The sequence below is a fragment of the Lepidochelys kempii genome, chromosome 8, assembly GCF_965140265.1.
Source record: "Lepidochelys kempii isolate rLepKem1 chromosome 8, rLepKem1.hap2, whole genome shotgun sequence".
Taxonomy (NCBI): Eukaryota; Metazoa; Chordata; order Testudines; family Cheloniidae; genus Lepidochelys; species Lepidochelys kempii.
Genome location: NC_133263.1, coordinates 82,511,583 through 82,535,293, shown reverse-complemented (window position 1 = coordinate 82,535,293; position 23,711 = coordinate 82,511,583). Strand labels below are relative to the sequence as shown.

The window sequence follows — 23,711 nt, the reverse complement described above, 5'->3', positions numbered from 1 at the left end:
CCGGTCAGTCCTTCCACAAAGGAAATGAGGATATTGACATGGTGATGGTGCTGAAGTCCCTGCTCTGAGTCAGACAACATGAAGATTTGGATCTCCCATGCAGGTGCCCTGATCACTGGACTACCACCACTTTCTCCCCTTCGGTTTTGAGTAAGGTTCATTCCAGGAGATGGATGGGGTTCCACAGGTGACATAGGCAGGGAACACCTAGTTTGAGAATCCCATTGAGGCTTAGATACTGATTTAGGTAGCTTTGCACATGCCACGAGCAGAAATTTAGACAAATTTGGAATTTAGGTACCTAAAGCGTTTGATGACAGCTTTGTGGAGTTTTGAGGATCTAAATTTTGGATATAGGTGCCTAATGAGGCAGTTAGGCTCCTAAATTTCTTTGCGGCTCTAGCCTTGATTTACTAGTTAATTCTGAAATAGCTTTCTTTAATGTTGGTCCTGCAGCCAAGGGTAGACTTCTGTGCCAATGAAGAGCTCCACTGACATCCATGGAACTCCATTTGGGTATAAAGGTGGCCTGCTTGTATTCTGTTGTAGGATTGTGGCCTATACTGGTCAATATATGAGAGAAAGTAATAGTTCTGATAGGTTTATATGAATAATAATGAATATGATATATGATATGATTCATATAATAATATGAATAAACTATTTATTAGATTGAATCTGCTCCCTTTTCTACAAAGAATCTGTACCCTTTGGGCCAAGTCTTAGGCACTTCTTAAGTCCCCACACACCTTCATCAGTGCAAAGGGGATTTAAAGCTGCCTTAAAGCAGTGCCTGAAGATTTCCCTTGCACAAGAGCATCTTTAACTGGTGTAGAGCTGGCTACACAGGGGTCAGCCTTCCTCCAGGACCCCAGGCATAGTGGGCATTAGGGGGTGTGCAGGCTGCTGGGAGGGAGAGTGCCAGCTGTGGGGCAGAGTGACCAGCAGCATGATACCTGGGGATACTCAAGTCAATTGGCAGCCTACAAATACAGGGTGTGTGTGTGAATACATAGCAGACAGTCTCCTACTTCCCACAGGTGCACAGAGTGCTGCTGTGATGCACAGGGAATCTGTTTTTTTTTTTTTTAAAACTGGATTTGTTCATTATTTGATGTATTATTTATCAAACACATTTTGACGTATGGATTGCTCAGCAACTATTTGTTATGACGTGTTCCCTGAATATTCACTATTTCAGCTGTGTGACTGGTCACTTAAATCACATGGTATTGTTTCCGATCCCAGGTTGGATGACTCGAATCCAAGGAGCTTACAGGGGATGGCCATGTGACACTGCCAATGAGAATACTCCTATGAATCTGTGGTCATGGGAATATTTGTAACATTTTTTCTGCAATCATTTTTGTGAATAAAAATTCCCTCCTGAGAATGTTTGTGAAAGATGAATCGAAGTAGCAGAGTGGAAGCAAATTCCCATTTGAATAAATACTTATGCTCATGAATATTTTTCCATAGAATTCACCCATTGATGTTGGTGTCAGAGAGATAATCACAGCTCATCATTAGGAAAAGTACAGGGGACATCACTCTTCTCCGTAGATTGTCTGAAGCAAACCCACACATTCCTTTTAATGAGCACTTTAAAGAGAGACAAAGTAAAGTAGCTCCAATAGCATTTTAAGGGATAGAAAAGTAAGAAGAGAAGTCATCCAAATGTCAGTGGCTTCAGTGAAAAGCAGCATGAAGGTGAAACACACATGTGGATATGATTTCCATAGCTAGAAAAGAAACAGGGTGCTGCGTGAAAATGTGGGGGATTGGGCTGGCTGTGGGATGCAGGGTTGCCAACTTTCTAATTGCACAAAACTGAACACCCTAGTCCAGCCCCTTCCCCAGGACCCAACTCTTCCCTAAGGCCCGACCCACACTCACTACATTCCCCTCGCTACGTGGCTCGCTCTCCCCCACCCTCACTCACTTTCAAATTGGGCAGGGGGTTGGGGTGCAGGAGGGCGTGAGGGCTCTAACTAGGGGTGTGGGGTTTGAGGTGCAGGAGGGGGCTCCAGGCCAGGGGGGTGGGGCCAAGGGATTCAGAATGTGGGAGGGAGCTGCGGGTTGAGGCAGTGGGTCAGGGTGCAGGAGGGGGTATGGTCTCTGGGCTGGGGTCAGGGATGAGAGGTTTGGGGTGCAGGAGGGGGCTCAGGGATGGGGCGCGATCTTATCTCGGGTGGCTACTGGTCAGTGGCATAGCAGGGTTAAGGCAGACTCCCTGCCTGTCCTGGCACTGCGCTGCACCCCAGAAGTGGCCACCAGGTCCGGCTCCTGGGCAGGGTGGGGGAGAGGGGCGGGAGGCTCCGTGCGCTGCTCTTGCCCACAGGCACTGCCCCGCCGGCTCCCATTGGCCGGCATTCCTGGCCAATGGAAGTGCGGAGTCACTGCTTGGGGCAGTGGCAATGTGTGGAGCCCTGTGGCCCCCACCACCTAGTAGCTGGATCTGCTGGCTGCTTCTGGGATGCAGTGTGGTGCCAGGACAGGTAGGGACTAGCCTGTCTTAGGCCCACCGCACCACCAACCAGACTTTTAACAGCCCGGTTGGCGGTGCTGACCGGAGCCACCAGGGTCCCTTTTCAACTGGGTGTTCCAGGAGAAAACCAGACACCTGGCAACCCTAGTGGGATGATGTCACAAAGTCTGCAAGGGTAGCTTGCACCTGACCTCCATTCCTCTCCTCTCCTCTCTTTCCTTGGATGCTTTTCCACCAATTTAACTTTGATGAGTGGAATGTTCCTCCAGTTAGCATGTGTGAGCATGGGCCTGGAGAAAGTGGCAGTGGGCCCTCCACATGCTAGCAGAAACTAAAAAGGGGCTGCCAGTGGGAGTTGGGGCCTTTCTTATACCACTGCTAACAACCTGAAAGTGCTCTCCCACCAGCCTATGGGGTTGTCTGAGAAAGAACCTTTTAACTCTGATAAGCAAAGATTGGGCTTTGTGTGGCAATTGCTTCCATGGCAGAGCTCGTTTGGATTGATCCTCCCTCACGTGCTCCATCCAGGGTGAAGCTGGTCACCATATTTGGCGTTGGTAAACATTTTTTTTTACCTGTGGCACCACCATCCCCTCCCCCTGGAGCATCCAGCTATCAGAGTTTGATGTTCTCAATGTAACAACTTAATAGGAGCACATTCCCTTATGGTGGAAATTTGTGGCTTGGCCTCTTGCTCCAAATTTTCAGCTTGGAAAAGAGGCGACCAAGGGAGGATATGATAGAGGTCTATAAAATCATGAGTGGTACTGAGAAAGTAAATAAGAAAGAACAAGGGGCCACCAAATGAAATTAATAGGTAGCAGGTTTAAAACAAACACAAGAAAGTATTTTTTCACGCAATGCACTGTCAACCTCTGGAACTCCTTGCCAGAGAGCGTTGTGAAGGCCAGTACTATAATGGGGTTCAAAAGGGATGAAGATAGATTCATGGAAGATAGGTCCATCAATGGTTATTAGCCAGGATGGGCAGGAATGGTGTCCCTAGCCTCTGTTTGCCAGAAGCTGGGATTGGGTGACAGGGTATGGATCACTTGAAGATAACCTGTCTGTTCATTCCTTTTGGGGTACCTGCCATTGGCCACTGTCAGAGGACAGGATACTGGGCATAAGGGACCTTTGGTCTGACCCAGTATGGCCATTCTTATGTTCTTATGTAAATTATTTGCAGGTGCTTGGGAACAGGTGTATTAAGGATGATTTGGGGAAGACATGCATGAAGGTTTGGGTCTTCCTCTCATGCACAAGTACCAGGGCCTCAATGAGAAAACAGTTACCACTCCAACACTGGTAAGATTAGGGAGCTATAGTTTGGAGGCTGCATCTGATTGGTGTCCATGGAACAAGGTAGGTGTCCTCAGGTTTTGTGATTATTTAGCACAGCAGGGTTTATGGATTGCTGAACAACACTACAGTCTGAACTACTGTATTTCAATCAGGATTGCAGCCTTGATCTTTAAATCAACTGCCAATTTTTTCCACTTCATCCAGAGAAATGGAGTAGTGGAACATTTTTCTGAAAGGTGAAAAGGTGACTATTAAGACTTACTTTTCTGAAGAATAATAAAGCTATAGAAAGTCCTTGAAAGAAATTAATTGCCACTAAAAGGCAGACTTAATAACCAGCGTAGATATAAAACAAGTGGTTAAAATGGCTTATAGTTTCTGGAAGATGCACTCTAAACACTAGAGACCAAACAATACACATCTGTGTAAGAAATGTAAATCGGTATCTACAACAATGTAACCTCCAGGAAAGCTTAAACTCTAAGGAGCATAAACGCTAGCTGAAAAGTGTGAGCTGGTGGTAAAGTTTGTTATGGCAGGTGCTGGAGGTCAAGGAACCTTTTAAATAACTTATTGTAGGCTATCAAGAATACTGGCCATGAACTTCACAATTAGAACAGAAATAATAATATCAAAATCTGAAGAGACAATGGGCCTGATTCACCATCCCATTAGTCCAGTTGCTGTTGTTGCTTTTTAAACCAGTGGAACTGCATTGATTTCAGAGGAGCTGCACTATAAAACTGGAGTGGCAGAGTGGTAAATCTGCCTGATATCTGAGGGCTGAGAAATATTTTTTTCTGCTGAGCGTATTTTCAACATGAAAGATGTGATCAATCAGAACAATCCAGATTAAAGCATTAAGTATGGGAAATTTGCTACATGGGAAACAGTGCTGTAATAGTTTTGTCTAGAACCTCTTTTGCATTGATTACAGCAATATTACTAATCCTGAATCAGCCTCAAATGCACAGAACTAGTATGAAAGCTGCTGAATACTATTTGATGAATGCACTGTTCAGTTCATTTGACCATTTTTGTTGAATAAATAATTTGACCAAAGCAGCAAAATTCATCAAATAAATAAAATATATTTTTTTAAGTAATTGACCAGCTCTAATGAATATGAAGGCAGTCCCTTAATGAAAAGCATTAATCTACTGGTAGCCTGCTTTCATCATTCACATGTCACTCTTCTGAATTGTGCAACTGCAATCTGTATATTTTATTCATTTACCCATTCATTTATACACATGAAGTTCAAAATCCTATGGTCAATCACTGCAATTATTAGAATATTTCTATTGTACAATGTACGATTCACACATACCATGGTATGTAACCTATTGCTTTTCAGCCTCTGTACCAGATAACTGGTGGATAGCTAAAATAATGCTGATTTTTGAAAAACAAACAAACAAACAAAAAAAAAAACACTCCAGAGGCGATCCTGGTAGTTACAGATCATTAAACCTAACTTCAGTTCCAGGCAAACTGGCTGAAGCTATAATAACAGAACAAGGAGTAATGGTCTCAAGTTGCAGTGGGGGAGGTTTAGGTTGGATATTAGGAAAAACTTTTTCACTAAGAGGGTGGTGGAGCACTTGAATACGTTACCTAGGGAGGTGGTGGAATCGTCTTCTTTTGAGATTTTTAAGGTCAGGCTTGACAAAGCCGTGGCTAGGATGATTTAGTTGGGGATTGGTTCTGCTTTGAGCAGGGGGCTGGACTCTATGACGTCCTGAGGTCCCTTCCAACCGTGATATTCTATGATTTATATAGAGGCATTATGATATTTTCTGTCTTGTTATCTATCCCTTTCTTAATGGTTCGTGACATTCTGTTTGCTATTTTGACTGCTGCTGCACATTGAGCAGATGTTTTCAGAGAACTATCCACAATGACGCCACCATATGTTTTCTGAGTGATAATTAATTTAGACCCCCATTATTTTGTATGTATACTTGGAATTATGTTTCCCAATGTGCACTTGTCCTTCAGATTTCTTTTGGCCCTGTCATAAATATAAAGGGAAGGGTAAACACCTTTAAAATCCCTCCTGGCCAGAGGAAAAACCCTTTCACCTGTAAAGGGTTAAGAAACTAGGATAACCTCGCTGGCACCTGACCAAAATGACCAATGAGGAGACAAGATACTTTCAAAGCTGGGGTGTGGGGGCGGAGGAGACAAAGGCTCTCTCTCTGTCTGTGTGATGCTTTTGCCAGGGACAGAACAGGAATGGAGTCTTAGAATTTAGTAAGTAATCTAGCTAGATATGCGTTAGATTCTGATTCCTTTAAATGGCTGAGAAAATAAGCTGTGCTGAATGGAATGTAGATTCCTGTTTTTGTGTGTTTTTGTAACTTAAGGTTTTGCCTAGAGGGATTCTCTATGTTTTGAATCTGATTACCCTGTAAGGTATTTACCATCCTGATTTTACAGAGGTGATTCTTTTTACTTTTTCTTCTATTAAAATTCTTCTTTTAAGAATCTGATTGCTTTTTCATTGTTCTTAAGATCCAAGGGTTTGGGTCTGTGTTCACCTATGCAAATTGGTGCGGATTTTTATCAAACCTTCCCCAGGAAAGGGGGTGTAAGGTTTAGGAGGATTTTGTGGGGAAAGACGTTTCCAAATGGCCTGTTTCCCAATTATATACCTGTCAGACGTTTGGTGGTGGCAGCAAGATAAAGTCCAAGCGCAAAAGGCAACATAGTTTGTATCTTGGGAAAGTTTAACCTAAGCTGGTAAAAGTAAGCTTAGGAGGTTTTCATGCAGGTCCCCACATCTGTATCCTAGAGTTCAGAGTGGATAAGGAACCTTGACAGGCCCAATCCTCTAATTTGTCTAGGTCCCTGTGGATCCTATACCTACCCTCCAGTGTATCTACCTCTCCTCCCAGTTTAGTGTCATCTGCAAACTTGCTGAGGGTGCAATCCACGCCATCCTCCAGATCATTAATGAAGATATTGAACAAAACTGGCCCCAGGACCGATCCTTGGGGCACTCCACTTGATACCGGCTGCCAATTAGACATGGAGCCATTGATCACTAACCGTTGAGCTCGACAATCTAGTCAGCTTTCTATCCACCTTATAGTCCATTCACCCAGCCTATACTTCTTTAACTTACTGGCAAAAATACTGTGGGAGACCGTATCAAAAGCTTTGCTAAAGTCAAGGAATAACATGTCCACTGCTTTCCCCTCATCCACAGAGCCAGTTATCTGGCCATAGAAGGCAATTAGATTAGTGAGGCATGACTTGCCCTTGGTGAATCCATGCTGACTGTTCCTGATTACTTTCCTCTCCTCTAAGTGCTTCAGAATTGATTCCTTGAGGACCTGCTCCATGATTTTTCCAGGGACTGAGGTGAGGCTGACTGGCCTGTAGTTCCCCGGATCCTCCTTCTTCCCTTTTTTAAAGATGGGCACTACATTAGCCTTTTCCCAGTTGTCCAGGACCTCCCCCAGTCGCCATGAGTTTTCAAAGATAATGGCCAATGGCTCTGCAATCACATCCGCCAACTTCTTTAGCACTCTTGGATGCAGCGCATCCAGACCCTTGGACTTGTGCTCATCCAGCTTTTCTAAATAGTCCCAAACCACTTCTTTCTCCACAGAGGGCTGGTCACCTCCTCCCCATGCTGTGCTGCCCAGTGCAGTAGTCTGGGAGCTGACCTTGTTCGTGAAGACAGAGGCAAAAAAAGCATTGAGTACATTAGCTTTTTCCACATCCTCTGTTACTAGGTTGCCTCCCTCATTCAGTAAGGGGCCCACACTTTCCTTGACTTTCTTCTTGTTGCTAACATACCTGAAGAAACCCTTCTTGTTAGTCTTAACATCGCTTGCTAGCTGCAACTTCAGGTGTGATTTGGCCTTCCTGATTTCACTCCTGCATCCCCGAGCAATATTTTTATACTCTTCCCTGGTCATTTGTCCAATCTCCCACTTCTTGTAAGCTTCTTTTTTGTGTTTAAGATCAGCAAGGACTTTACTGTTAAGCCAAGCTGGTCGCCTGCCAAATTTACTATTCTTTCTACACATCAGGATGGTTTGTACGCCCATTGTACGCCCACATCTTGAATACAGTATGCAGTTCTGGTGGAGGATTAAAGGCAAGTTTGAAAGCTGCCGGTATATATAGTTTTATATCTGAAGATTCTGTTGCTCTATCTGTTTATCTCAGAAGAAAAGTAGCATTTCTTTTTCAAAGTATGTAATTGTTTTGTGTTTTTTCTCAGAGATTTCTCCACTGATTTTGAATTAATTAATCTTTCTCTGGAATAGCAACCTTGGAAAGCCTTATGGAAAGAAACAGAGCTTACTAATTTAAAAGGTATTTCCAAGTCCTCATTGCCTTGGAAAAAGCATACAATTGTTACATTCCCCGCACCTAGCACACTATTCAGGAAGGACGAATAGCAAGAATGGAAATAATGCCATCAGTATCCATTCCACAGAACTTAGTACTGACTTCATTTCCTACATCAAGCATTTCATAAGATATTTTCTATTTTCTCCTTGGAGAGTTACCTGGGTTGAGGTTTTCAAAGTAGAGCAGGCAAATTAGTGAATCTCCTGAAGTACTTTGAAAACCTTCCTGTGTATGTCACTTCTTAATTTCTGTTTTACCACCCAATCAAAACTATCAAAAAGTCACACAGCAGCAAAACAGTCCACTGTGAATGGAGTACATTCCCTCATGGATTTAGTAGTGTGTGCACACATGGTTATTAACAGGTAATAATCAATGTGTAAGAATATTGTTAAAATAAACAGTGTCAGAAGGCAATTTCATTGCATAAGCAACCACAACAAAACAATTGTTGATCTGGTTTCCTGATCTGCTACAGCCATGTTGTGCTGCTCCACGGATGGAAAGGGATTGGAAACTAGTCAGAGTGGTCTCTTCCTGGAGAGGGAAATTATCTGGTTGTGTAGAACTGACATAGTGGGTCTAACCCATTCCAATCTGTGCCCCGTGATCTTCTTGGTGTAGGGGACATGGCAATCAGGTTATCACTGTATATCACATATTCCACCTACTACTGGATGATTGGACTGCTTCTGGGGTCAAAGGTGACTAAACATAAATTAGAGCAGTTCTGATGCTACTCTAACTTATGCCAAGGGCTGAGCAGGCATAACTGGGGAGCCACAAAAGTGGGGTCAAGTATCTTTGCATCTTTTCTTAGGTCCTGCACCAAGCACAGCTCAGTTGGATCTGAGAATTGAAACTCATATGTATATATTGTGACAATTTTTATATTTGGATCCCATAGTTTTATAGACTGGAGTTTCCTTATACTAACAGTGAATTAATCTAAGACATAGCACTGCCAAGAAATTAATGACAAAAGGAAAAACTGATACCCCTCCCCCTCAGAGATATGAGGATGGGAATGGCAAGAACAAAGAAATGTGGACCTTGTAAGTTATCCTCTCAGAAGAAGTGGATAGAGTCCATAAAGGAGGCAGGGGAAATGGCATCCTAAGCCCGCAAAGCCCTACGATCTAGAAGACAGGAGAAAACTGAGTCTTAGTGAGGAGTTGTCTCTCCTCACTGCTCTTCTTGCCCCCTTTCAGCCCTGACAACCTGTCTCCTGCAAAATATACCTCTGCACTACTCTGATGCTGGAGTTACTCTCCACTGGTCTGGTTCCCATGTAGAAGTTAGAATGACTTGAAATTTGCCTTTGGCTTCTGTGCTGGGCTTGGAAGGGATGGGTGAGTGGGGGCTATATTGTCCTGAGTGAGATTGTCCTGTATCTAGTAGAGTTCTCGCAGGAACGATGCACAACTAGCACGACAGAGCTCAAGATTTGGACCCCTAACTTCTGTGGGAATTTTCGGTACACACATAATGCAAGTAGAATTGGGCCAAAATATATCTGGTACTTTATTCAGCATTAAAGAGGTTAATATTTTCATGTATGTAGTCATTGCTTAAACTCTTTTGCTTTCACTCTACTCATATTGAGCACTGTCACTTTCTCCTTTTAAAAATCCACAAATTTATCACCAAACACATAAAAAATTAGCTAAGGATTGTAACTGAACTGACCATAGAGGCCATAAGGTCCCCACTATACATTCTCCTTCTTAGAGCTCCTGCTATTGTCTGATCACTGTCAATCTTTTTATATACAGTGATGCCCAATTACAGATGGAATGGTTTGTTAAACTTCAAGAGCATTTCTAGGTGCTGTAAAGTACCAAAAGATGTCTTATTTAGAATGGAACATATAATACCTGCCAAATTTACAGGTTTGAAACCACTTCCAATAAGAATTAAAAAGGCCCTCTTCCGATCTGAAATAGGGCTATCAATACTTGACTTGTCTGCCCACGTGAAATAGAGGGTTCTTGTCGTTGACATCGCAATTTAGTTTAAAATAGCTTTGATGATGACAGGGTACATAGGAAAGATAAAACCATAAAGATGACAGTCTAATCTTCTAAGATGACCGATCACTGATAAAAGATTAAGTAACGGAACATTTCAAATACTAGATTATCTGTCTGTTGGCACAGTGTCTGTATACACCTCCTGCTGAGCCTTGCTGAGATACCACTTAAATGTGAAGATGTTGCTTCTTACAGACTAAAAATGCTGCACTGAATTCCTAAAACTATCAAGTTAAAAGGAAGAAAAAAAGTATAAAGAAACAGCCCTGATCTGCCATGGAGTTTTGTTAGTCAAACATTTGTTTTCCAGGCTAGCAAAGCATTTAGATGTACAGCATAGAAATAATTTAGAGACACTATAAAAATAGTCTAAAATAATCAATCCTGCCCCACAGTTAGCACTCACAGATAAACTGCCAATAGTTTAGTGATTATTAAACACCTTTTATTATCAGTTTTATGAACTATAATAAAAAAGGAAAATTATACTTACAAGAATTATTAGACATGCTGGTCCTATAAAACTCCATATAAAGTTATTCTTTGTGCTGAGCCAACATCTGAAAAATAAACAGCACAGAATGTCTTGAAATGTGCCCAACTCCTGCATATACTTCCTGTGCATTCTTACATCATGTTATTGACTGAAACAGACATGTAAAACAGCAACTTACACTTCGGTAGTGCCGTAATATTTATATCCTAGCGCTGCTGAAATTCCGACCACCACTGCTGGACTCACGTAACCAAAGATATAGAAGTTCTTGTGTAAGAATCCCTTGTTGTAGATGACTCCCACAACTATGAGGTACAGGTGTATGCCTTCAATGCACATCCATGCAAAAGCAGCTAAAAGGAAATAATGGAGTAATCCAGCAGTGATTGAACAGAAGAGCTAGAAAGTCAACCAGAGAAAGCAAAGTTATAAATAGTAATTAATTTATTACTATTACAATATATGACCTGGGGCTCTGTTTATTAATAATTATGCCAAAAGGGTATCATCATAGTCAAAATTTAACCATGATTTAGAGATACTTGGCCTAAACAGAAAACTAAACGTCTTCATTATTATTTTTCTGTAGCAATCTGTAGGGCAAAGAAAATATATTTAACTTTTAAAATCGAGCTGTGGATATGTCTGTGTCTCCCTGCCCAAATCACATCTATAAATGGACACTCTTGACCCCACAATTGCTGTTTAGTCTATATATTGTGCTGAATTAATCAAGATGCATTTTTCCTTGAGATACCAAAATTAAATTGCCTGACAAATCATTATTTAAAGTTTTATTTTAAAGCCTATGGACATGCTTTTAGTAAACAATGCTTGTAAAATTACACTCCTCAGTCAATCAATACCGGAGAGCTGTCTCAGGAATTTCAAGTGATATTTTTCAATCAATTTAAAATACTGTTCTTCAATACATGAAAAAAGAGAAGATGTCAAGCTAATTCAAAAATTATAATTATTAATATCTTACATGTACATAGCAACTTTCACCTGAGAATCTCAAGGTGATAAAGAGGTCTTTTTACATCATTGAGGTAGATTATGCAGGGATTACGTCACAACCCCCTCCCCTACTGACTCAGCCACCTCTGGTGTGGTACACATCAATGCTAACCAGCAGTTTAAGGCAGGAAGTGAAGAATACCATATTCACTTGAAACCACAGGATACTTTAGGTAGGCAGAATATATCTAACTGAACTATAATCTTCCCAGGAAGCAGGGCTCAACATTCGTACTCCACTGAAGAGTGTCATGGGATGATTTAATTGGGGATTGGTCCTGCTTTGAGCAGATTTTTAGATACCAAGACAAATATATGACAATGGACTTGATGATCTCCTGAGGTGCCTTCCAACCCTGATATTCTATGATTCTATGAGGTCTTAAAAAGGACAGGAGTACTTGTGGCACCTTAGAGACTAACAAAGTGACAGTGAATGGTCAAGACTTCACTTTTAGATCTTATCTGATAGATGGCACCTCTAGCAGCACAGTGTCTTTAACACAAGACTGGGGCTTTATTCAGGACTGACTCTGAGGGAAAAGTGCCATCCATTGATTCGCCAGCATTGCTTTGTACAGCACCTAAATGCTTAGTTGGTGGAACTGTTAAAGGCCAAAACATTAGGGTTGTGAAACAGCTGAAATACCAACCACATGGAGGCCAAGGTCTCAGATAGTGTAAACTGGCAAAGCACCATTGAATTCAATGTAGCTACATCAATTAATGTGGCTCCATTTCTTGAACTAAAGCATGCACAGAAAAAACACTTTGTGTTCACCATAAGTACTGTGGAGACTCAATAGCACTAGAATATTCATATTAACATCAGAAACTATTGCGTGCTATATGGAAAATGGTACTTTATTCTGTATATTTACTTTGCAAAAATGTAAAAATCAAGGAAAGACAAAGGCTACACACCTTATTATTGTTCATATTAATTCCAACAAGAAAGATAAGTTCTGCCAGGAAAAGGCTGCAGCAGAGATTTTTGTGAATTGTCGTTCTAGTGCTTTGAATTTCACTGAAGAACCAGAAGGTAAAAATACACATGGAGAGGCAAATCAACGAAATAATTATTCCTAGCTGAGTGATTCTTGTAAGAATGTTATAATTTGTAACACCCTGGGGGGAAATTATAATATAATAGTTAAGAGAATAACTGTGTACCTTGTCAAAAAAGCATCATTCTATAATATAGTCCCTTTTACCTTTTTACAAAACATACATCAAAACTGTGTGTAGGGTTGCAGTGCAAATGCATACTTTTGATCATCTCAGAAGTTTTTTTTTTTTTGAGGCAGATATAATGCTCAGGAAAACCAATAGTAAAATAAATATTTCAATGTTCTTAACACCAGTGATGTGTTATTTCCTTGCATAATATCATCTTAGTATTGATATCTGGTAATATGACTTAAAATATCTGATCTATTACTAAATGATAAACATATTGGCAATATAAAATGTATTAATACTTGACATTAAAATATTACCCATCAGAGACTCATTCATATTTGCCTACATAGCATAAGGGCATCTCTTTTCTTCAGTGTAAACATGAGCAATAAAAGACTTGGAAATCCCAATTGCTTAAATCAAATGCTAGTTCAAGATACATAGCATGGATATGGTCTAAAATATTATGGGCTATTTTTAATGATTATGTGCACGTATTTTCTGTTCAGAAGGACAGTTACATTGGCTACTTGGTATTCAGCAAAAAGAACCTCTGAAATACGTGACCGCATAAGGACAGGCTGTGGCTGGCCATAAAGTATATCTAAGTATGGATTCTAAATACAGGCCCAGAGATTATCCTCTTTTTAAAATAAACTACACAAGGACACCTCAAAAGTCTTAAATTTGAACGGAAGACTTAAGATGCTATTTAGCAACTAAGACGCTCCCTCTATCAGACTGAAGTGGACAGTGTGGAAGAATTGTCTCAGCACAACGTACTCATGCCAATGCTCTTCTTATCGCCGATTCTGATGACTAAAAAAAGCTGCCTCCCAAGGCTAAACCTAGGCTCTTTATATATCCTGTATGGATTCCAAAAATCTTAGGGGCCTTTTAATGTAAGTGGGGCCCAAAGTGAGGGGTCATTTTCACAATTCTGTGATGTTTGTGAGAGTCTCTGTTTTAATGTTCATGAACTCAGTCCTGCCTTGCTATTCCTATACAATTTTCTGACAGTGCTATTGCAACTCAGGGGATACATTTAAAGGAGACAGTCCAGATTTTTAGATATCAAGACAAATATATGACAAAAAGCATTGTGAGAAAAATCCCAGGCCATATGTCTTGCTGACCACTTCAGATACCAGTTAAATCACATTGTAGCCTTGAAGTGGGTTTTGAAATAAAAAGCCACAGACTGCAGGTTTGAAACAAGATTCTTTGCTGCATCACTGTCCTGTCATACTGCAAAATGGACACAAAGAAATTCAGACAGAAATTGGAGGAATTGTGTTTGCACTGTTCACAATAAACTGTGTGTTTGCTGAATGAGGAAAAAGAGATGGAACCAAAAGGAGGCTTGGGGGAGGGGAAGTATATTAGTGGTAATGAAAAAAAAAACACATTAAATGAGATCTAAGTATCTGGTAAAACACTAAGTGAAAAATAGCACTTACAAGAGAGCCGCCTGAAGACATCAAAACAGCAAAATGAGTCAGATGATTACATTTGCATGAGGTATGAGTAGTGTTGGAGTGTGTCAGCTCACAGCCTTCGGTAGACCAGTTGCCATTCATTGTATCTGCTGAGTAGTTCCAAAATGCACATTTAATATCCTTATCTGCAGTCTGGAAGAGAAATAAGATGTTTTACTGATGGTGAAAGGCAGGAAATTTTCCATCAAGAGACTGTTGTTACATTAGCCAGAACAATTCATTAAACATTGTATTTGACTGAAGGAAGGTTCAAGAAAAAAATAAAACCCCAACCTAGACACAACCTGCCCCCCACCCCAAACCAACCCTCAGAACATAAATCAAAACATAAAACAAACAAACAAATCTATCCCAGGCAATTAAAAATGGCACAACATTGAAATACCTGTTTCACCTAGTTAACAGCAGGCTAAACAAGCTGGACTGACCCAATTACCCAACCTTCCTGGCACTTAAAAAGGTGTCAGAATCTTATATCTGGTACACAGCTATATATACATACATACATGCACCTATTGAATGGAACAACTTGCAACATTACAGCCACATTGCTGCCCCTATCCTACCCAATAGAACAGCTTGGTTCCATTCTTTCCTTCTCATTTCCTGCCTCTTCATTTGCAGCCCGAAGGCAACATGGGTCTTTCTGTTCTGTCACACTGAAGACCTTGGGCACTTGTAAAGCAACCTGGGGTGCCTCCATCTACAAGTAATGTGAACTAGAAAAGGACTTGAGGCTTAGCTCACTGCTCATAAATTATCTTGTGTTGCAATAGTCACAGCACAGGGAGAAAATAGATTTCTCCTCTACATTTTATAAGTCCAGCCAGAGGGTCAGGTGGGCAGGGGAGGAGGAGGAGGGAGTCAGGTTAATTGGCACTTAAGGCCATTTCTGGCCCAACATCAACACACTGACATCAAATGTGATGCTAGCAACTGCCAAGACCCATATTATTATTATTTGTATTTGGGGTAAGACCTCGGAGTGCCAGTCATGGTATGGCACGGGCCAGGGCCCTGATGTGCTACACTCGGTAACGTGCACACAACAAAAAGGTTCTGCAGTCACTTCTCCTACGGAAATCTGCTTCAATCTGATTTGAAGTGTTTCCCTTTTATGGCTATAGCTCTAATCATCTGACCAACTGTTGGCGAGATTATCCTAAATACAGAAAGGTCAGAAGCCGGAAGGATTCTCTGATCGCACTCATAACTTTTTCCCCACCTTTACAGCCCAGTGACTCTGTAGTTATTACTGTTGACATATTCTAGCAACATTTTCCCATGGTAGCCAACATATCCTGCAGGTACAGCTATATCACATCAAATAATTACAGTACTGTTTTCCTTTCTTCAGATGTTGATTAAAAAAAATCTTACCTTGAAGTACTTTAAAGTAAATGTTATTTTCTCAAGCTCATAGAGTGTAGGTGGATTTGAATTAATTGCAACAGCAATAACTGATGAGCTTACTGTCTCTCTCTGCTCTGAACTATCTTTCGATGAGGAGTTTTTAGATGATGAAAGCAAAGGACCAATATTGCTATACCTCAGAAACACAACTGCAACAGTGCCTATCAATCAAACAGACTGTGTTTAGTAGTTTGTGGGGTTTTTTTTTTAATAGTAGAACAAAATTGAAGACATTAAGGGAACAATAAACAATAGACATTATTACTGCTATGGCATAAAATATGCAAAACAGATGGAATCTTTGTGGAATACTTACAAAAATGGTTTAGAGACAGTGAAATATAGCCTGATTTAAAACAAGGTAATAATGTCCATTGGAATTAAAAATGCGAGTTTATATTGGGTATTCCAACAGGGTAGATGCATATTTTTTTCTGGAGCAATGTATGCTTGAAGCAATACTACCTCCGGCTGCAGGTCATGTGTCAGATCTTGTAAGATAAACAATGTTAATATTGGGGTGAAATCCTGGCCCCATTTTTAAGTCAATGGGAATGTGGCCATTACTTTTACTGCACCCAGGATTTCATGCCTGGTCAGTGGCTGGATAGGAGACATGCAAGGCACAGAAACCCCCAGTAATATGTAGAATGCTTCCTCCTGAGTCAGTACAGATACCATGTCCTTCTGTGGCGTTTGGGAGTGAGGTTTTGATTGACTGCAAACCCAGGTAAAGATGGAGAAAGAACTCAAGGTTGGTTTTGCCAGATTTGGGGCACTAATTCTGGTGTTCTGGCAAAAGTCTCATTTCTTCTTATTATCCATATTTCAGTGACACTATAAGGCCCCAACTAAGATCAGGATCTCATTATGCTAAGTGCTGTCCAAACACATAGTAAGAAAGTCCCTGCCCAGATAAGCTTACAAACTAAACAAGATACGATACGCTAGTGCTGGAAGAGGACACAGAGATACAGTGAGTTGTGAAGTGACTTGCCCAAGGTCACCGAGTGGATCTGTGGTTGAGCCAGAGACAGAGCTCAGGTCTTCTAAATCCCAGAAGCCAGTACCCTACTCATTGCACTACACCAGCAGTTCTCAAACTTCCTTACACTGTGACCCCCTTCTGACAACAAAAATTACTACACAATCGAGGGCACAGTGGAGGTGGGGCTGTAACCTGAGCTCCACCTCCCAGGGCTTAAGTTGAAGCCTGAGCACCACTGCCCAGGGCTGAAGCCTTTGGGCTTTGGCTTCAGCCCCAGACCTCAGCGAGTAAAACGCCAGCCCTGGCAACCACATTCAAATGGGGTTGCAAACCACTTTAGGGTCCCAACCCACAGTTTGAGAAGCGCAGTACTACACCATCTCTCGCAGATCATTTTGATACATTATGCCTGCCAAAATTCTCCACCTTGTTTCAGTTAGACATTTTTTCTTCACTGGCTGTCCTAAAGTGTTATACAGTGGTGCCATGTGCTATTACACAGCTGATGTGTTTCAGTTTAGGGGGATAGATTGTCATGTGTGAGGGGATTTCACATAAATGGTATATTATCCCTCTAGGTTCTCAATATAGCCACCATCACTTTCGTACGTCTCTGTGTGGTACTCCCACCACAGCAATCAGGGTAACAGCATCTTGGTTTCAAAGGACATTTGATGGGGTATTTTCAGGAGGGATAACTGAGTCTGCAAGTCATTCCTTCCACTTAATCCAACTCTGACAGCTTGTAAGACTTGTCTACTGTCTTGGCTTTCTTTTTGCTGAGGAGTGGGTTGAGATGTGTGGGATGGTTGGGAATGGGAAGTTTTATTGTGCTGCTGATCAGTTCATTCCTTGGGGGTTGGGGTCAGTCTGGATGGGCTAGTTACACTTGGATCTTACTTTACATATTTTTAATATACGTACATGCACCTCAAGCTTTACGATAGCTACAGCAATATGCTTCCATGTAAAGTGCTTTAGATGTGCCAGTATGATCATTAGTATTTTAGTACATTTAAAACATATTGTAATAAAAAAAAAATGGAGGGCTGTACTCATACAAAAACAAGAGGCATAATTTTCCTGCGGTGCATTACAGCAGTGGAAGCTGTAGAGCAGATAGGACACAGGGCTAGACAACAAGGTGTTACAAATGTCTTTCTCTATTGCTATCAACATCACAACTGCACAGTTAGTGAATTATGCATCTGATTTTTGCCAGCAAGTAGGTACCAGGAATGCTGCTTAAAACAAGCTATTGTTTAATGGCTTTTTCTTACCATTAGAATTAGGTGATTCCTTTTTCTTTGGAGATATCTTTATATAATCTCCTCCCATGCGTGCATGAGGGTGAATATGTTTCGTGTGGTGCGAATCAAAAGCCAAAACCTTGAGAGCTGTAAAAAGAAAAATACTATGCAAATCACTTCCATTACAGTCTAACATAATTTTACAGTTAGGTTAATAAATGTGACATCGGATTGCATAATTATTGTGAATTTTAAGAATACACCATTGTGCCAAATATTTCAAGGAGAAATGCTATTAATATGGTACATGTTTGCTTTAAACCTCTAGACTTTGTTATTCTAATGCATACATTTTTCTCTCATACCTTTTATTCTTTCCATGAAAAATATGGTCTTTTATTTACTTTGCATTAAATTAGGCCCTGGAAAGAATAATGTAGGTTACTTTAGGAAGAGCTATTGCTTTATTAAAAATTCATTTCTGAAAGGGACCACAAATCACAATTATAAAAAGCAAAGGATAAAATGCTCCATTGAATAGTAACATTTGAAAAAGCCAATTTTTGAAAAGTGAATACCCTCACAGTTATCATTCCCTGGTATGAAATGCACATTGCACCATAATAATAATAATAATAATAATAATAATAATGACGTGTGCTGTCAACAAACAAAACAAAAACAAACAAACAATCATCGCCCCTCAGGACAAAAACTACATTAGAGGACACTGAGCTCTTTACTCAGTTCATTATAGTGCAGAGTTTCAATCACCAACAGTGGGGAAAAAAAAGTCAATCAGGCCTTAAAGAAAAAGAAAAAAAATCTAAAACTTGACTGATGGGCTAGAATCACTAAACTAGACCATCTGCATTGCTTATAGTGCAGCACACAAAAACAATATGAGCTTTTCAATAGACCAGCTGCCAGAAAATGTTTGTCAGGACATAAGAAATAGTTCTTCGCGGCTGAAGTTTTGGATAGCCTGTAGTTAAAGAAGCTGTGCCATGAAATCCAATGGAGAATGAGATATTATTGTGGGACTGGTCTCAAAAATAAGTTTGTGAGAAACACATCAGCATTGTGGGTAAGATGTTTGTAGTGCTGAGTAGTAATGGGAAAACTTCAAAAGGTTTAGAGCTTGGGTTCAGTTTGGATAAGTGCCCATAAATTCAGATTCTCAAACAAAACTTTGCCAGAAAATGACTGAAATTTTCAAAGCTCTCCATTGGGTCCCTGTATTAGCATCTGCTCTCTTTCGGGTGTGGCCTAGTAAACTGGTCCCACAGTTGGCCATACAACTGGGTCCATCTGTGCTACAAATTACAAATGCAACAGGCTCCCTGGAGTGTATGAGACAGAATGAACCACTGTGTTCTCTCCCTCATTTCATCTGACAGCAGCAAATCTCACTGAAGTGAAAGAAGGAAAAGGATCTGTGCTTCCTCAGAAACTGAGGCAGGTTTTTTCTCAGTATCACGGTGCATTTGGGGAGTGATCTGTAAAGGGTGAGATTGATGTGACCAGGGGAAGGAATACTGGATTTTACTACACCAGACCAGGAAACCGGGTCAATCAGAGGATATATGAGTTGCTCTGGAAGGAGGAAAGCAGAATGGCTGGTCACAATCAAAAAAAGGGAAACAATAATTTAGGCCTGGTCTACACTGCGGGGGGAGGGGGGAGAGGGGATTGATCTAAGTTACGCAACTTCAGCTACGTGAATAACATAGTTGAAGTTGATGTACTTAGACCTACTCACAGCGGTGTCTTCACTGTGGTGAGTCGACTGCTGCCGCTCCCCCATCGACTCTTCCTGCACCTCTCGCAGTGGTGGAGTACAGGAGTTGACGGGAGAGCGCTCTGGGGTCAATTTATTGTGTCTAGACTAGACGCGATACATCGACTCCCGCTGGATTGATCGCTGCCCGCTGATCCGGCGGGTAGTTTAAACATACCCATAGTCTTAGGATAGAGTCTCAAAAAGTGTTCAGCACTCGCCTTACTCTGCTCCCACTGAAACCTCTAGTAACACTGTTATCTTCACTGCATCGCTGACTTCAGTGAGAGGAAATAGACCAAAGCTGAGAACTTTTGAAAATCCCACTCTTAGTGTCTTCCTAAGACCACAATACAGAAGACAAGCAACTGATACATGGAGGGAGATAGTGGAAAGTCATGAGAGCCAAGTTGAGATCTTCTCCAATATCCTTCTCTGAGCTTTCCTGAAACTCAAAACACAGCTGTACCATCACCAACACAGGGCTGGGCCTTCAAAGCACAGACTAGTTCAAAGTTTGTTTACATTGCTTTTCCTGAATCAAAAATAAAACAAAACATGGCTTGTAGAGTTCTGTTAGCAACTCTAATTTTCATTCTGTTGGTGTTTTTAATGCATCTGTTCAAGATGTACAATGATTTGCTAAAAGATGACTGCCACTTTGGTCATGAGTGAGGGTTGAACTGGGAAACATTCAGAGCTGAAAGCATGATCCGCTACATCATCCCTCTAAGAACCAAGCTAGATCTTCAGCTTTTACACCTGGTCTTACCTTCATTGAAGTCAATCAAGTTAGCTGATTTACATCAGCCGAGCGTCTGGCCCAAAATCTGTAGGTGTTTTTTGGTTGCTCATACAAACCAAAATCTGTGGGGTTCCCATAACACTACTTTAATCTCAACAGTTTATACTGAAAAAACTTCATAGTGTAATTCACATCTAAAGTATCACTTACATTCATTTTCTTTTTCTTACCCATTTCACTTGCATTAACATCTAGCTGTGTTGTCTTTTTGAAGTTCTGTGACATGAGCAGCGTTGCCTGTTCCGCAGCATGCATCAGCTTAGTGAGACTTGTTCTCCTGTTATCTGTAGGGAGTGCTTCCCAAACTGTAATTTTTTCCTTTTGAACAAAATTGTTCACGGTGTTAACAAAAACCTGTCAGTATAAAAATATTTTTGAGCACAAAAGCCTTATGCTATTTATAAAAGAAAAAAATACAATAGTAAGGCTCAAGTCACTTACATTAATAGTCATATTAGTAAGTGCTTCCTTGTCAGAAATTGTGTTATTCATGGTACTTAGTGATGGGTAAGATACAGATAATGCTTCCACATATGAAATCACATCTACAGGTGAAAGTTGTCCTACAGTGTTCCTATTGATTTCTTGCAGGAAAGCCAAGGGTTCTTTTATAGTCCTAATCTGAAAGAAACAGGAAATCAGTATACTTAGGAGATTCCACTGGCATTTCAACCAGCAAAGTCACAACGGGTGACTTTTTGAGAACACAAGAGTTGCACAAACGATGGGGAAATAAATTAAGGATTTGTGTGAATTAGTGAATAAGGGCCAGCTTCTGCACACAAACAGGGCACAGCAGGTCAGTGGGTCTACTTATGGAGCTACTCCAATTGATTAGGCATGCCAGAATTTGACCAGGCAAATAGCCATCGTAAAAGTATAATACATAATCAGCATACCGTCTTAATTTATTTTGACCAGTACAACTCAGTTTTATTTAGAATAATGCTCCATTATGTACTAGTAAATGTTTTGTTGCATATTTTGTAAAAATAATTAAGTCTTAGTAGTACGGCAACTTACCTACAGCCTCTTCTGTTAAATCTTTGCTGAGAGGTGGAAACAGATAGCCAGTTTTTTTTAAAAATGAGGACTATAAAGCACACAGATTACCAAAATTCTATTGCATTCTTAATCCTCACTGCTAAGGGTTGAAAACTATTAAATTACTTCCCTACTGAAAATATTAATATAAAATAATTAGATGGAAACATTTGTACACAAATATTTATAGTAGTAATGGGCTGAGAAGATTGAGATCTGGATCTGTATGAGGTTTAGGCTAGAGTTCTGAATTCAGTGTCATGGCTGAATCAGAGAAGGGTTTCAGATTTCCTGGCATTGAAATCCAATGAGATTTCATCCCTAAATAGTAGAAACTTCATGAGATCATCCAATTTGGTGAGATTCCTGTGACCTCAAAGGTGAATATCCCCTGAGACAGTGCTCTCGTGAGATCCGGACTTTATCTTTGGTTGCATCCTAATGGAACTGGAAAACAGGCCTCTTTCTGTTTTTGATCTAACTCAGAATCAAAACTACAGGGGTAGGTTCAGATCCAAGGGCTCAAATTTAAAGCATTAATTTTTCTTCAAAATTTAGATTCAAGGTTTTGACCCAGTTTAAACACAGGTTTAAAACCCTAGTTTAAATACAGGTTTAAAAACAGACAGCCATTCGGTTTTAAGTTCAGATGTTGTACTTATTCTGTCTTCTCTACTTAATTTACAGTAAGCATGTTAATATAATGTATACCTTAAAACTGAAGAAATCAAACCTCTTATGTTAAAAGACTGGGTTCTTTTAAATCTGATCATTGAGGCAAACTGCTTGAGATAAAAAGCAAACACGCCCATGGTGATTCACTTACTCAGTCAAATCAGAAACAGATAGTCTTGCGGACTCACCAGTTTATTTAATTTGCTGTTTGAAATGTAAGCTTCTGGGTAAAAATCTGGTTCCCCAGTTCTTTCACATGCAGCCTAACACACAGTGTTTTGAAGGAGAGAAAAATATTGGTACCCAAGTGTATTATTGCTCTATTTTATATTTTGTCACTTGCCTTCACTGCCTCTATAAATTATCTTTCTAGGTTTCATTCAGAACAAACAAATAGCTGCACATAATTAAATGTAGAAAGGTGTAATTTCAAGAACTTGCCATTCAGAAACTGTTGAGTGATTACCACACTTCTGAATTCTATGCAAAACATGATTTAGTTCACTGGAGATACAAACAAAACAAAGCTTGCAGGCAAATTAACACTGCGATTCAAATACATAACCCATTTCAAATAAGCTGGAAGTATTAAAAAGACTTCTATATATATGCTTACGTTCAATTATATCTTCTTCAACCATTTGTTAAAAGCGCCTCAATAGATATTATAATTGAAATAACAATTTTAAAAGAGAAAAAAATAAAAGAATTTGCAAATTAATCTATAAACCATTGCTACTTACTTCAGCTAATGTTCTAGTAATATTTTCAGTTATACAGTCATTATGTAACTTGCAGTTTGCCTTTGGATTTTCTGTAGAAATTAAAAAGAAGACTAATCAATTACAGTATAACAGTTCTTATATAAGAAAACTCAAACCTCTACAGTATTTGGAACTTGCACATGCATATGGATCATTCACAAGCATAAACTATTAGGACCTGATTCTGACCTCACTTACTGGTTTGACACTGGTATAAAGGCACCAAGCCACATTCTCTGCTGGTTTCAATGGGAGCAGCTCCACTTACTTCAGTGGAGTTTTGCTAATTTACACCAGCAGAGAATTTGGCCCATTGATGCACTGTTTACACTGGTATGAGTGAGAGAAGAAATCAGACTTATACAGTTTAGAATACACATCAACACAATGTCAGGTTGGGTCTTCAATATAGAACAGATTTCATCATATTGTTCAGTACAAATATATTGCTAAGAGTACATCTCAATGATATTCTTAGAAAATGTAGGTATGAGTGTCTTGCCTCTTTTTCATGTCTGGCTGATTAATCTAACTGAAGATAAAGAGACACTGGTGGGTTTCTCAGAAGATGTAGTTCTATAATAACACATAAACC

The 23,711-nt window shown here is 40.2% G+C and overlaps 1 protein-coding gene across 11 annotated transcripts in view; it reads right to left on the bottom strand.

Annotated features, from left to right (window-relative positions):
- Positions 1–23,711, bottom strand: part of ADGRL4 (adhesion G protein-coupled receptor L4) — a 99,148-nt gene that overhangs the window by 12,015 nt on the left and 63,422 nt on the right. For 9 of the 11 annotated variants that reach the window (XR_012160436.1, XM_073357260.1, XM_073357250.1 and 6 more), the window contains 9 exons: positions 23,096–23,166; positions 21,075–21,254; positions 20,804–20,987; positions 18,079–18,195; positions 15,778–15,971; positions 14,359–14,529; positions 12,641–12,844; positions 10,875–11,095; positions 10,694–10,760 (listed from right to left, as the gene is read on the bottom strand). Coding sequence is in view for 10 of the 11 variants with exons in the window: in XM_073357260.1 (XP_073213361.1) it covers positions 10,694–10,760; positions 10,875–11,095; positions 12,641–12,844; positions 14,359–14,529; positions 15,778–15,971; positions 18,079–18,195; positions 20,804–20,987; positions 21,075–21,254; positions 23,096–23,166 (1,409 nt within the window). In the remaining variant the exon portion in view is untranslated. The remainder of the gene's footprint in view (positions 1–10,693; positions 10,761–10,874; positions 11,096–12,640; positions 12,845–14,358; positions 14,530–15,777; positions 15,972–18,078; positions 18,196–20,803; positions 20,988–21,074; positions 21,255–23,095; positions 23,167–23,711) is intronic. The other 2 variants (XM_073357253.1, XM_073357257.1) reach the window with 2 other exon arrangements.